This window comes from Herpailurus yagouaroundi, unplaced genomic scaffold, assembly GCF_014898765.1.
Source record: "Herpailurus yagouaroundi ecotype Mexico unplaced genomic scaffold, PumYag 189, whole genome shotgun sequence".
Taxonomy (NCBI): Eukaryota; Metazoa; Chordata; class Mammalia; order Carnivora; family Felidae; genus Herpailurus; species Herpailurus yagouaroundi.
The window spans coordinates 16,720,987-16,735,205 of record NW_024412420.1 but is presented as its reverse complement, the minus strand read 5'-3'; the positions used below and the strand labels follow the sequence as shown (position 1 = coordinate 16,735,205).

Here is a 14,219-nt window from a genome sequence, read left to right as displayed (position 1 = left end):
TGGAGCCTGTTTCCGATTCTGTGTCTCCCTCTCTCTCTGCCCCTCCCTCGTTCATGCTCTGTCTCTCTCTGTCCCAAAAATAAATAAACGTTGAAAAAAAAAATAAAAAAAAAAAAAAGAAAGAAAGAAAGAAGGGGCGCCTGGGTGGCGCAGTCGGTTAAGCGTCCGACTTCAGCCAGGTCACGATCTCGCGATCCGTGAGTTCGAGCCCCACGTCGGGCTCTGGGCTGATGGCTCAGAGCCTGGAGCCTGTTTCCGATTCTGTGTCTCCCTCTCTCTCTGCCCCTCGCCCGTTCATGCTCTGTCTCTCTCTGTCCCAAAAATAAATAAACGTTGAAAAAAAAAATTTTTTTTTAAATAAAAAATCAAAATCAAATCAAATCAAATAAAAAAAAAGCCCAAAAAAACAAAAACAAAAAAACTTCCAGTCCAGCCTCACGTATGGCACCACCTCTCCAGGGCTCATGGCAGCCCACCAGGGAGTCCCTGGGTCTAGGTAACCTATGGGCAGGTGGGAAGCAAGTGCTACTGGCCCAGTCTTCAGTCAGGGATGTCTCATTTCCAGTGACACCCTGGGGGTGTCCAGTCACTGACAGGTTGGTAGAAAAGCCGCATCCATGTAATATAGTATGCCTTCCCAGGAATCTTGGGAAAAAGCAGGGGTGACTGAGACACATTCAAAGTTTTCTGTAATGATCTCTCGAGGTCTCCTAACATATCCACACACACACCCATCTGGTTTTTCAGCTCTGCATAACCTTTTCCAGAAGTCAGCTTCTGGCCCTGGCCTCATGATGCCTAGCTGGGTTTAAGAGTCTTATCTGTGTGGCCACCTGGGTGGCTTAGTTAAGCGTCCCGCTTAGGCTCATGATCTCATGGTTCACGAGTTCGAGCCTCACATCAGGCTCTGTGCTGACAGGTCAGAGCTTGGAGCCTGCTTTGGATTCTGTGTCTCCCTCTCTCTCTGCCCCTTCCCCACTCGCACTCTGTCTTTCTCTCTCAAAAATGAATAAACATTAAAGTTAAAAAAAAAAAAAACTTATCTGATGATGGAGCAAATCCACTTGCTCCTTTGACCTCTGGCTTTAAGATGGCCTCTCCCTTCTCCATCCCACAATTTAACCCTCTCTGGGCACAGAAGCATTTGGGGAACTAGTTCCTGTGTTGCTGTTATCTCATCTCAGAAATGAACTTCTGCAAAGGAGCTGGAAAGGCAGGAGAAGAGGAGGGATTATCATGCAGGTGCAGGGAGGGGACCTAAAGAAGAGCTCCATAGTTTATCCCCCCCCCCAAAAAAAATGCAACCCGAATCATCAACAAAGTATCGACTCAAAAACATGCAGAAGAAAAAGAAAGGAATCAGTGTTGGGATGGTAGGAGCGGAAGGAGCCAAGCTGCCCAGAATGTCTCCTGTGAAGGCTGCGAAGAGCAGATAAGCAGGGCCCCAGAGGCAGGCGGCACAGGAAGAAGGGCAGCGTGAGGGGAGCTACAGATCTACCCACAGAAACCCAAGAGGAGGGCTTGCTAGCCAGAGACAGAGGGAGCTTGCTTGTCAAAGTCCGTGGAATGGCAGAGCCAGAGGCCCTGTTACCACCGTACTTCAGTGATGCTTGGTTTGGCTTCCTCACACAGCCTGTAAATCTGCCCATAACAAGGGAAAAATTAGAGAAATGAATCTGGGCAAATAGAAAATTAAGGAGAACTGGAGACAGCCAGCTCCTGTAGAGAGCAGCCCTGGGGAGATGCAGGGGGGTGCTGATCCTGAAATGAGTCCGAATGATCAGGAAAACCTAAGCAATGGTTGGAGGGTCTGGAAGGAACGGACAACTGGAAAGTCTCCCCACAAGTTACGAGGACTGGCACAGATGAACTTTGGAGATCTTGTTTCAGGGACCCAGAATGATAAGGCAGTTTCACCAGCAGCTCAGTGCAGGGATTCTCAAACCATGATCCCCTGATGGGGAAGGAGGGTGGGGAGTAACACCACAACTAGGAATTTGTTAGCTACGCAGATTCCAGGGCCTTATTCCCAACATACTGAATCAGAAACTGGGGAGTGGGGCCCAGCCAATCCGATCCGAAGGAAGCTCATGTTTGAGAAACACCGGCTTAGTGTAAGGGGCTGCCGATTGGTATAAAATGTCACCTGAGGTCTATTTTGTCTCCGGGAGAGGTAGCTCTCGTACCTCTTAAGGAAAATGAAGGTTTATGGGCTAGTTAGTGGTTCTTAACTACAAGGTTGCAGCAGCTGGCTTCAGTTGACTCCAAAATGGCCCTTTAAATAAATACAAAGCAAAGGACAAAGATTAAATTATATTAGCAGCCTAGGAGCAGAAGGGCCAGACTGCTTTAAAAAAACCAGCTAGAGATTTTATTAATATTTAAATTGCAGTGAAACCACAGCTGCAGCCTTTGACTCCAGTGTGGAGATATGCAAATGGGGCTTTCTAAAGAAAGGCAATTTCAGACAGCCCTCAAGGTAACAAGAACAAATAAAACAAATGATTTTGTAATTTATCTTTATTGACTGATGGAGAGCAAGGTGAACAGACAACCCTTACCTAGTGAGAGCCAGCCACCAGTGTGCTCTCGCTCTCGGAGGGGAGAAGAGACAGCTGGCCTGGAGGGAGAAAGCAGGCAAGACCCGTCAAGGGGGATAGGAAAGACCCAAAGAGGACAAAGCAGAAGGAGGCAGATGGGAGAAGATGATTAAATTGAAAGGGAAGAAAAATGGAAACCCAGCCCTGGCTTCTGGGGACCATCTGATCTTGCCAGGTCTCGGGGGCAACGGCAATAATAATCATTAATGACTATCATTTGCCACATTCCTACGAAGTGCCATGCGCTATTTCCAACATACGAATGAGGAAAATGACACTTTGAGAGGTCAAGCAACTTGCCCCAGGGTCACACAACAAAAGGAGGTGGCAAAGCCTTGATGCAGACATAGATTTGTGTGAGGCTAAACTGTGCAGGGAACCAGCCTTAGGAGTTGGTGAGTGACAATAAGGTTAATGATTGAGGGGAGACTATGAACCCAGTTCTGTGATAGCTTCTATATGTGTGGTTGTGGAAGGGAGGGGAGAAGAGATCCATTTCTGGCCTTCATATTGCTTACTATTCAATGGGTAAGGCAAGAAAGCCACAGAAAACCCTTGCAGAATTGGCCTTCTGGTTCAGAAGCCCCCTGGGGGCTGTGTGGCAGGACCTCCGCTTGAAGCATCTCAAGCTGACCCCTGGAGCTTGGGTAGGATTTGACCTGGTGAAAAAGAAGCCAGGAGATTGCAGAAGGCCTGGATAAGAACCCCCCCAGCCGGCAGAACTAAGACTAGGGGAAAGGAGCACACGATCCACAAAGAGGAGTTGGGAAAGTCTTCTGAGGATACATTTCCCTGACCCATGTGGTCTTCCTACACCATCCACCCCAAGCTGAAACCCAACCTCTCCAGAACCTCACCTGCTGCTCCCTCTCAGGCACCCTGGCCACCAAACATGGGGACCCACAGGTTCCACCCACATTGTAACTTGACCTCGGTGAGTTCTGTTCTTCCATCTCCACAGGCCCAATCCTGTCCATCCCAGCTTTTCCACAGAACCTTCACCAGCCTTCCAGCCCAGAATCTCTCCTCCTACAGAATACCTCAGAAGTTTGTTTTATTTATGACACTTTCTTCCATCAGTAAGTTATTTGTGTGTATATTCTATTTTGTCCATTTGACTAGAAGGTCCTTAGAAGACTAGTATCACTTTATCTTTATTTGGAACCCAGCCCCCAGTATGTGGCAGATACTTGTTAGGCACCCAAAAAGTATATGCTGAATGAACGAATTAGCGGATGAATGAAGGGATCCATCGAGTGAAGGTCTTATCCAACTGCTGGTCCCCCACTCCCCCCCCCCCACTTGAGTCCCTGGAAAACTAGTCACATTCTGCCACTGGGAGTGCGAATTCCTTCAGTCCTTCCCACCCACTTTGCCAGCACCCCAATTTACTCCAAAAGCTGTAAGAGATCTAAGTGTCCGAGAATTACTTCCTCGTCTCAGCCCACACCTATGGATTCCCTCCTTGATTCTCTTTTGCCTGCCATGAAGCCTACTCCTTTGTGATTAATCAAGCCAACACCCACACAGACGGAGGACATCAGTTTCCCCTCTCCATGTGTCCTCCAGCAAAGCCTCCTCCAGGCTGGATGCTCCAGACACAAACTGCTGCCGCCATCCCCGGAGAAGTAATTATGATGTTCATGATAATCTCTTTGCAACTTCAAAGCACTGGCACAACTAGTATTTCTTCCTCCTCACTAGTTCCCTGGGAGATGGCTAGGACAAAAATTGTTATTCCCACTTTATAGGTGATAAAACTGAGGTCCTTGTCAAAGGTCACCCAGTGAGTTGGTGGCAGAGCTGAAACTTACTAGCCTGGGACTCCCTATTCATTAGAACACAGACGAAAATGCCCTCATTATGTTGTCTGGGCTGTGTTTGTCTGGGAGAAAGGAAGTGTGGACTTCTGTTGAGTGGGGACAAGGGCCAGAGAAGATGAAAGAAAGTTTGTGACCCTGTAAAGGTTTTTTTTCTCTGCAATGCTGCAGCAGTTGGCACTGGTTGATTCCAGAAGAGTTTTGTTTTGTTTTTTTAAAAACATTACCACATGTCCTAGATTAGGGAAGCAGCGGGTGGGGGGTAGGGGGAGAGTGAAGCTGAAGGTAACACAGACACACAGGTAGGCAGATGTTTGCCATCTTCTCTTGAAAACGACATAAAGCTAAAATATAGTGCATATTAGCAAGGGAAACTCAAACTACAACTTATGGGAATCTTCCCAGCTGTTAGGCTATAGGTCTGTGCGATAAACCAAATGCCAGATAAGTAGAAAATCTTTCCTTGGTGAAGCCTGTCCCTGGAGCCTGTGGAGGGGCGGCCTCTCTTAGTGGCAGAGAGTCCCTGGGGGCTGTCTCAGGGCCCCTGTGTAGCTGCCGAGGTAAGAAACCTGCTGTGGGATCATTCCCAAGCCCACGGGGGCTATGAAAGCCATGGAAACCAGGATCTGTGCTGGACCTCCTCCGGTTCCTAACCAGATGCTGGAGGAATTAAGAAGAAGAAAAAAAAATTTTCAAGAGACCATTTCCTAAAGATAAGGCTGCAGGGCTGTGGTGGGGAAAGCGGTGATGATCTTACCTATCACCACCAAAATCTCGATCTTCTCTGCTGGCTCCATCCTAAAGCCCAGGGCTTGTCCCCTTCACTCCCAGGCCGGCTCTGGGCTTTTCCCAGCCTTTAGCCCAGCACCAGCCTCTATTCCTCCTAGACTCTGCTGACTTCTCAACAGCTTTCCTGTGTCGCTGGAGGCTAGGGGCGCAGCGCCAGGCAGAGGGGCGTGACCCCCAAGCCCTGAGAGGCAGTGGCTGTGCACCCTTGTGAGTGCACTAAATACCATGGAACTGTACACCTTCAAATGGTTCATTGTATGTCCTATGAATCTCACCCCAGTTAACACAAACTGAGCCGTGCTAGATGCTCTTTGGGGTGGGGAGAGAAGCCTGGCCGCTGTGAGGGTTGAAGCTCCTTGCAGGGAGTGGCGGTGAGCACAATGGGAAGGCCAGTCTGGGCCTCCCCCTCCTTCTCCAGGACCAGATGGAAACTGGGGCTGGGGAGAAAGGTCCAACTGGGGCAGCGCAGGGGTCTGGGCAGAAGAGAGGCGCTCAGTGAAAGCCAGGAGGCTGCAGCCGCCGCTCATTTGCATCATAAGTGATTGCTTTTCCCTGCTCGTCCCTCATTAGAACACAATGGACAGTTGTTTGCTGGTGCAGCAGATCCATTTACCCAGGGAGAGAGGAGACAGAGCAGGAGTGACTGATGGGCCATAGAGAGGGGGTAGGTGTGGAGGTAGCCGCCTCCCCTCCCCTGCTCCCTCAGGCCTCTGGGAATCTCATGTTCTTACACATTGAGCAGGGACCTTAGAAAACAAGGCAACTCCCTCATCTTACAGATGAGGAAACTGAAGCAGTAAGAGGGGATGAGACTTCTGAGGTCGAGTTCCAGGCAGAACTGGGGGGTTTGAAATGTACGATCTAAATTCCAGCCTCTCATTTCAGGGTTCACTCCACCTGTCTGCAATACCTTCTCCATTCCTGGCCTGTGGTTCTGTGTTGCTGCAGTCTCTTTCCTCCTGTTCCAGGCCTTGGTTTCCCTCAGTTTCTCTCCTGTGTCTATTTCATCTCGTTCCTTCCCCCTATCTTTTCCTTCCGATTTCCAGGCAGCCAGGATAATGACGAAACTTCTAATTAACCCCTGCCCTAACAAGGGTGGGTCTGGCAGTAGAGGCAGCAATTTTGAAACTGCCTTGGTGTGTCTGTGTTTGGGAGATAGGTGGGGGGAGAACTGATATGTGTTGGGCCTTTTTTTTGTTTGTTTTTTTTAAGAGAGAGCACGAGTGGGGGAGAGGGGCAGAGGCAGTGAGAGAGAGAATCTCAAGCAGGCTCTACACTCAGCACGGAGCCTGACACGGGACCCAATCCCACAACCTGGGATCATGACCTGAGCTGAAATCAAGAATCAGACATTCAACCTACTGAGCCACCCGGGTGCCCTGTGTTGGGCCTATTGTAAGCCAGGCACTATGACAGACACTTGACATAGTTTATCTTATTTCATCTGTTCAATCTTGCAAGGTAGATATTCTTAGAGACAGAGTAAGAGAGGCTCAGAGAGGTTGGGAACACCCAGCTGGCAGATGGTAGCTGTCTAACTCCCATATCCCGGTTCTTCCACCCCACACTGTGGCATAGGGGCTAAAGTGGGGTACAGGGCCCACTGATTCTGGGCTCATGGGAGGCACAACCTCTCTGAAAGAGGCCACTGCTTTTTTGCTCCCCCTAGGCTGCACCTGCCTTTCCCCACACCCATCTCTACCTTCTGGCTCCCACCTTCCTCTGCGCCCCTTCTGCATGGTGGTGAAGTCTCACAAATGCAAGCTTAGGCCCTTGGGGGTCTGGGGAGGCAGCAGATCAAGAGGGAGAAAACCCACAAACCTAGCCAGACCCTGGAGGTCTCCCTCCTGCTGACACCCCCTCCCAGTTCCCTGTTTGTCCCTCCCCTTTGTGGGTCAAACTTGCCAGCATCTGCGTCTGTCTCATTGTGCTCTGGGGGAAGGGGAGAGTCGGGGGGTGAGTGGGTGTCTGTGTGCATGAACATAAGGCCTCCGGGTTCATTCTGACACTGAATGAAAAACTCACCAATTATTCGTCCAATCTCATTAATATGCAGACAGACATCTGTTATTTAGGAGTCAACAGCAGAAGCATTTTCTTGGGGGGAGGAGCACTTATGTACGTGCCCCTTGTTTCTTCGGCTGCTGGGGTGGGTAGCTGCTTGGGAATCACCACAACCGCCTGGACCTGGAGCCTCTCCTCCCTCTGACCCTCACCCCCACCCACGAGGAGAGGGAGTGGGGGATTTACTAGAGATGGAGGCAGACCTGGGAACTCAGCTGGAGGGGGGGAAGCGGGGAGAAGGGCTGCACTGTGTAGAAGGAACTCTTTTGTTGGCAGAGGGGGAAGTGGGGAATAGTGCAGAAGAGCTGAACCCCTTTCTTGGGGAGCCAAGTGTGGAGTAGGTGGAGACAGCTGTACCAGGATTGCCAGCCAGGGTCCTGGTGTCCCCTGGGAACCTCAGGGACATGACCCTTTTCCCCCAACCTCCCTCAGCCTGCAATGTACACTCAGTCTGAGTGTATCTGGGGTGAGGTCACCATGGCAACGTGGGGTTCTCACCCAGAGACTTCAGTTTATGGGGGAGTTCAGAAAAATGGGGGCCAAAGGACTTCAGCCTTTGGAGTCGTTAAAGCTCTCTCTTGCCCTCAGGGTAGATGTGGGAGCATCTACCGAGACCTCCCCCTTCCTGTCTTTTGGCCTTCCTCCAGCCTTTGAATCCAGAGCATAAGAAACCCCCTTCAAGAGGCCTTTCCTGATTCCCTTGGGCCCGGATCAGAAGCAGTCAGGCCTGGATGTCTAAGCTGTAAGGAATAAAGGTTCACTTATAAAGGGTCGAACAGCTTTTCTGCATCCGTTCTCCTCTCTGAATCTTCCTCAACACGAGACAGATGCGGTGATCGGCTCTTTTCCAGGTGTGCAAACTGAGGTCAGACAGGTGCAGAACCTCACCAAAGGCTCCCCAGGGAAGAGGTGGCAGAGCTGAGACCCAGGCCCTCTGCCTCCAAATCTCAAGCTCTTTCCGGGACTGTCCCTTCTGGGAAGGCTGGAGTCCCAGAGGGAAGACCCTCAGTCAGCTGAAGCATTTCAGGGGTTAGACCCAGTCCCTGCCCCTACCCCCCACCCCTTCCTTCTCCCTCCTCCCTCCTCCCTCCAGAGCAGGCTGATTTCGAGGTTAAGAAACACTGGCAGCATCTCAGCGTGATTAGTTGTTTATTTCATTAAATGATTAACGAGGCTACATTGTTTCCCAAACGGGTGTCTAATTTGTGGGGGAAACAGCTGCAGAGGAGGAAGCTGGGTCTGACTCCTGCATCTGGGGTGGGGGTGGGGGTAAAGTTCCCTCCCTCCAGCTTTCAGGGGCCTTTGAGGATCTAGAAACAGCCCCATTCCCTTCTCCCACCCATTGGGCTCCTCAGCCCAGTGGTACAGCCTCCTCCCAGGAAATAAAACGTCTGGCAACTCAGACCTGCAGAGGAGACCACAATCTGTTCCCGGCGGTATTGGAAGTGTATTAAACTTTGGGGGTTCCCCCCAATGATTTATTTTCCTAATTATGTTTGCTTTAGGCGGATATTGAAATGCATTTGCATTCCCTGAGCATGGCAGGAGAGGGCAGTTGGGAGAAGAGAGAGGCCCAAACACTCTGCGCATTGGTGGCTATAGGCTTGAGTCTGCTTTGTATCAAACTGAAAAGGAGAAAAGAAGCCATGGCCAAAATCCCAAGTTGATGGTGTGGCAGGTCCCTGTGGGGGAGGGGTCAGTCCTCTGGGACCAGACTGAGAGCCACCTAGCTGGGCCCCAGCCCTCTCCAGCAGCCCCAATCCACGCCTCAGGGTGCTGGAGGAGGGTCCTGGAGTCAGCCCCTAACCTCAGTTCGGGTGCCCAGTACCCATGAAGCTGTCCCAGAATCTTTGAGATTAGCTGAGATGGACTGGGACAGGGTCCTGTAGGACAGGGAGGGAAAGGGGTGTCTGATGAGCCAGCAGTAGGTGGGATTTCCTTTCCTCTCAAGACTGGGCCCTGGCATAGGGAAGGAGAATCTGTTTTAAATGACACATCTCAGAGCCAAATCCCCCAGCCCCCATCACCTCATCCAGATACGCATCCATTCCAAAACCAAATCTGGTCACTTCATTCTCTGCTTGAAATCCCTGGTGCCTCCTCACATCCCCAGAATGAAGTTCTGGCTCCTTTGTGGGCCCTGAAGTGGCCTTGATCTACCTTCCCAGCCTTGTCTTCTGCCCTCCTCGCCATGGCAGCCCCAACCGTGCCACATTCCTTCTCATCTCCATGTGTCTGCACATGCTGTACCCTCTCCGCCCAGAGTGCCTTTCCTACCCCTTCCCTGCCTGGCAAACTGCTCTTCAACCCTCAGGACCTGGCTCAGAGGACTGGCTCCTGAAGCTGTACGGAGCTCCCGCAGACAAGGTACTGTCACACCTGGGATACCTCTCATTGGGCTGGCCTCCAGAGCACAGAAACTGGTCCTTTCAGAATCCAAGCCAGTGTCTGGCACACAGTTGGTATTCAGTACATACTTACTGAATGAACGAGGGAAGGATGGGCTGTGAATTAGGGGGGAACCCAGCAGATGGGAGGATAAGGTTTGTGTGCCCTCCCAGAGTGTGTCTGGAAGGACTGGCTGGGGCTGGGGGGGAGGGGATGGCCAGGGATGGTTCCTGGGGGAGAATGTCACCGAAAAGAGGCCAGTGGGACCAGAGCCAGGGAGGGAATACAGGACAATGTGAAACCAGACTCCCAAGAAAACAGACCAGTACTGTCTTTCTTGACAACAAGAGCTCTGGCCAGCCCCTCCACTGGCTTTCCCCCTCGGGGGGGGGGGGCGGGCGGGGGGCAGTGACCCTAACTCACGGCTGATGTTCCCTCCAAAATCATCAAGGAGCTCAGGATGGAAAGAAGGTGAGAGCCCCTGCCCTCACCTCCAAGGGACCCCAGAATCAAACCATTGTCTCCTTGAGTAATTTCACTGCACAGAAGGGTCAGCTTCTGTGCTGTGGAGGCTTTTGATACTCTCCCTACCCCGACAACTCCCAGGACACCAGCAGATTCCAAGCTGGGGGATGGAGATGGTGTGCAAGGGGCCTGGACCACTTCAGCAGGACCCCTCCCACACAAGCAGGTGGCCCCAGCTGGGCTGAGGAATGAATTGCACATCAGTCCACTTAAAAACCCCTAATGGCCTTAGGATTGTCTGGCTCATTAACTGAGATGAATATTCCCAAGACCTCTCACTCCCCCACCTCTGGCTCCTAAAAGGACACTGCTAATCTGACCCAAGGCTTTTTCCTCTGCTCCAACTATGGGCATAGATAAGAAAGTTCTTCCTGAAGTCTAACTTTCCCTCCTGCTGCTAGAGATTGATAGATTGGGTTTTTAGAAAGCAACAAAACTAAAGCCACAGCTGTTTTCCATGGACATGGGCTTTATTTGGGGACAGTTGCAGGAAGGGATTGAGGGAGCTAGGACTGTGGGTAGAAGGGGGAAGGACTCAACTTGCTTTTTAATTTAGTGCATGTTGCCTGGAGGTTAGGATGAGTGAGAACAGCTGTGGAAGGGAAAGGAGAGGAAAAGGGAAGGTCACAGAATGGACACTTTCCTTAGGGAAGGAAGCCAGGGCCAGGATATGGGTACTGGGGGTGGGGAGGGAAGGCACCCTTCATATACTAAGACTCAAACCAAAGTCACTACTTGATGCCAGCTTCCTCCACCCCTGCCCCCCAGCTCCCAGCCCAGCTCCCTGTCCTGCTTCCTCAGCTTCCTGTGGAGAGGAGGGGGATGAGGATGTGGGGATGGTGGCCCCTTCTGCCTTCAGCTCTCCTGACCAGGAGAATCCCTCACTCGGCCTGTCCTGAAGTCCCTGCCAGAGTCAGGAGGTCAGGAACCAGGTGCAGAGGGGAACAATTGAGCCCTTTGCCACTGCTCCTTACACTCGGCCCCGCCCCAGCCCCTCACATGAGATTGCAGCTCTTCGCTCTATCCTTGTGTATCTCGCTCTCGGTCCCGGTCCCCCGGTCCGGCCGGCCTGCCAGCTGAGCGGATCTCTGCAGTCCACGGCGTGAGTCAGTACGACGAAGCTGCCTATGGCCACGGCCAAGGGAGGCCACTGTGGCCACGTGGAAGACGTCCCTGACGCTGCGCTCAGAGGACCGGGAAGAGCACTCCACATAGGACACAGCCCCTACCTGCTTGGCCAACACGGTGCCCTGGAAGGATGGAGTGCATGGAGGAAGTTATGGGGCTTAGCCTGCAGCTCAGCAAGGGGCAAGGGAGGCTGAGGGCAGTGAGGGGTGGCATGGCGGGGGGGGGGGGGGCGGGAGGTCAAGGGATCAGGTCATAGGTCAGAAGCCAGTACAAGGGATGAGCCAAGCAGGGTGTTTTCAAATCAGAGATAGAGAGGGGCAGAGGTGAGAGGTCTAGGCTGGGACTAGGTCAGAGGTCAAGTGTCCCACCTGTTCATGTGTAACGGGGATAAGCCTCTGCTTGGACAGCTCCCTCAGTGTGGCCAGGTCCGTGCGCATGTCCAGTTTACAGCCAACCAGCACAACCTTGGCATTGGGACAAAACTCCTGAGTCTCCCCTTGCCACTATTTGGGGGAAGAAAACAGTTATGGAAGGGTAGGTAGAGGCACACGGTGAAACCTGCTCCATGCCAGGAGAACACCCTTCCTCACATCATGCAGAAACCATGCACCCCTCCATCTGGACACCCCCCGCGTGAGCAAGGAGGTAGGGATGGTGGCCTTTGGCTGAAAGTAGGATGCGGTGTAGGAGAAGGGGAGGGAGGAAAGGGCTGGGGAGGGGCTCTAGGGTCAGGGGCCCTGCTTCTACCTCAGTGGCCATGAAGGGTCTAGCAGTCTGAAACCTTCCCATCCCCGCCCCCTGTCCCAAATTTGTTCCTGGGAACAGACCAATCTGCCCTTCCTCCACCTGGAAACTAGGGCTGCTTTAGCTGACTTCTGTCCATTCAACGTGGGCTTTTCTCCTGGAAATAGAGGCCTCAAGAGGAGACCACAGGGCTCTTCTGAGCTCCCGGAGCAGCATTCCCATCCCCTCCAGCTGGGGCTCCCACACCCAAGGAGATGGGAAGGATGGATAAGGAATCCCTTGAGTACTTCTCCTTGTTCTCCTCTATCTCCCCCTAGATGCTGGATCCAGCTCTGAGGACTGACTTCCAGGAAGAAAGGGTGGGGGGTGAGCAGTGGATGGGTGAGGAGGATGGGGAAAGAGGAGAGCTTCACACACTCTCTAGTTGATGACCATGCCCCAGGCATCACTCCCTCCTCCAGGCCATGTTGTGTCAGAACCTTGGTTTCTGGTCCCCCTCAGTGTAGCCATCCTGCTTCCCCAAGCTCCCACCTTCTTGAGGACACTGTCCAATGTTTCTGGTCGGCTAATGTCGAAGCAGATGAGCACAGCATCTGAATCAGGATAGGCCAGAGGCCGGACGTTATCATAGTAAGAAGAACCTGAGAGAAGACAGGGAGGGAGGGGACAGACAGGGTCCTGTGTGGGTGGGAGGCCTGGAAGGGAATGGGAGACCTTACCAATCCTGACCAGGGGACGCTAGGGGCAGAGGATGGAAGAGAGCAGGTATTGGAACCCATCAAGGAGTCTGGGTTTCTTCAAGGAGGGGCGTTGGCAGAGGGAGGTTAGATGGCAGAGAACAGCTCTCCACTTCCCTAGGGGTTTCTTTAAAAGTAATCATTCTTAATCTTTTCTGAGTCTTTGAGAAGCTCATGAAATCTCTCCACATTCTCAAAATTTTGCATGTGCTTTCTGAGCTTTGACTGACGTCTTCTACAGCCCTCCCCGGGGGAGCTGAGTAAAAATAAAAACCTCCTCCTTTTTTTGGAGGAGGGGGAGGGGCAGGGGCAGGGGCAGAGCTCTCGCGCAGGCTTGGGACAGCTCAGATTTCTATACTTCTGTCTATAGAAGCAGCTCCTCACTCCCCGAAGAAATCCTAAATGCCTTTCCTAAATCCAGCCCTTCCTCCTAAGGAACATGTTCCAAAATAAATCCATTCCTCACAACTTTCCCAGGTAGGCAGAATCCAGCTGAGAAGATCAGATACGGGGCTTTCTCCCTCCCTCAGGACAAGGTTTCTATGTGTCTCTGCAAACTCTACCTCAGTTTCTCTTGCTTTAAGTAGGAAATTGATTTTCCTTCCTTCTAAGATTGGATGGATGGGCTGGGCATACCTGGAGCCTAAGGGTCTAGCCAAGGGATGGGTGAGGGTAGGGGCCTTGGAAGTCAGGGTGACCCCAGGGACTTGGCTACCTGAAGTGTCCCACATGTTGAGCTCAATGCGGCGCTTGTCGATCTCAAAGCTCGCGGTGTAGTTCTCAAACACGGTGGGGACATAACTCTGCAGACAGGGATGGGTCAAGATGAGATCCTCCAGTCTTCATCCCAGACAAATGCCCTCCTCACTCCCACACACCGTCCAGCCCGGCCCCTGGACACAAGTTGGTCTGGTGTTGGGCAAAGGGGAGATCCCGGGAGCGGCTGCCTCAGCGGAATGTGTGCTAGGCTCCCAGACCCTCTCCCGGTCCCTTCGGCCCCGAGTTCTTCCTCTCTCCAATGCCCCAGGACCCCCGACATTCCCCTAGCGTCCCCTCCTGGATCCTCTGGCTCTCCGAAGCCCCATTCATCTCTCCCTGCTCCCCAGTTCCTCCCACCCCAATCCTCTGCAGTCCTTCCAGAGTCCCCAGCGCCTCCCTTGGTCCGCGGTCCTCCGAGCCCCTCTCTCTCGACCCTGGTTACCCTGGCACCCATTTCCGTCCGTCCCTAGGGCCCTAGTCACCCACCCCCGCGGCCTCAGCGCCCTCCTCCCTAGACGCGGGTCCCTCACCCCGGGGTAGGCGTCCTTGGCGAACACCTGCAGCAGCGCCGTCTTGCCGCACTCCGCGTCCCCCACCACCACGATCTTGCAGCGGCCGCTCTGCCCCTCCATAGTCCCGGCTACGCGCCGGCCCCCTGCGCAGCC

The 14,219-nt window shown here is 52.6% G+C and overlaps 1 protein-coding gene and 1 long non-coding RNA gene across 2 annotated transcripts; one reads left to right on the top strand and one right to left on the bottom strand.

The window, feature by feature from the left end:
- The first annotated feature begins 2,004 nt into the window (after positions 1 to 2,004).
- LOC121045058 (uncharacterized) lies at positions 2,005 to 8,046 on the top strand. Its single transcript, XR_005797577.1, has 2 exons — positions 2,005 to 3,679; positions 7,921 to 8,046. It is a non-coding gene; the product is annotated as an uncharacterized LOC121045058 (long non-coding RNA).
- Positions 8,047 to 8,405: 359 nt separating this feature from the next.
- RND2 (Rho family GTPase 2) lies at positions 8,406 to 14,219 on the bottom strand. The gene is made up of 5 exons (XM_040497671.1): positions 14,085 to 14,219; positions 13,511 to 13,598; positions 12,590 to 12,699; positions 11,683 to 11,817; positions 8,406 to 11,436 (listed from the first exon to the last, which is right to left on the bottom strand). Exons 1-5 carry the CDS (start codon positions 14,184 to 14,186, stop codon positions 11,182 to 11,184), a joined length of 690 nt encoding a protein of 229 aa, XP_040353605.1. The 5' UTR covers positions 14,187 to 14,219; the 3' UTR covers positions 8,406 to 11,181.

Bases quoted from the DNA above. Each gene is read 5' to 3' on its own strand.
- RND2 (XM_040497671.1), bottom strand. From the start codon at position 14,186: ATGGAGGGGCAGAGCGGCCGCTGCAAGATCGTGGTGGTGGGGGACGCG. The intron at 13,599-14,084 runs GTGAGGGACCCG...CCCTGTCTGCAG, and splicing joins CCAAGGACGCCTACCCCGGG to AGTTATGTCCCCACCGTGTT. The intron at 11,437-11,682 runs GTGGGACACTTG...CCATCCTTCCAG, and splicing joins TCCCCGTTACACATGAACAG to GGCACCGTGTTGGCCAAGCA.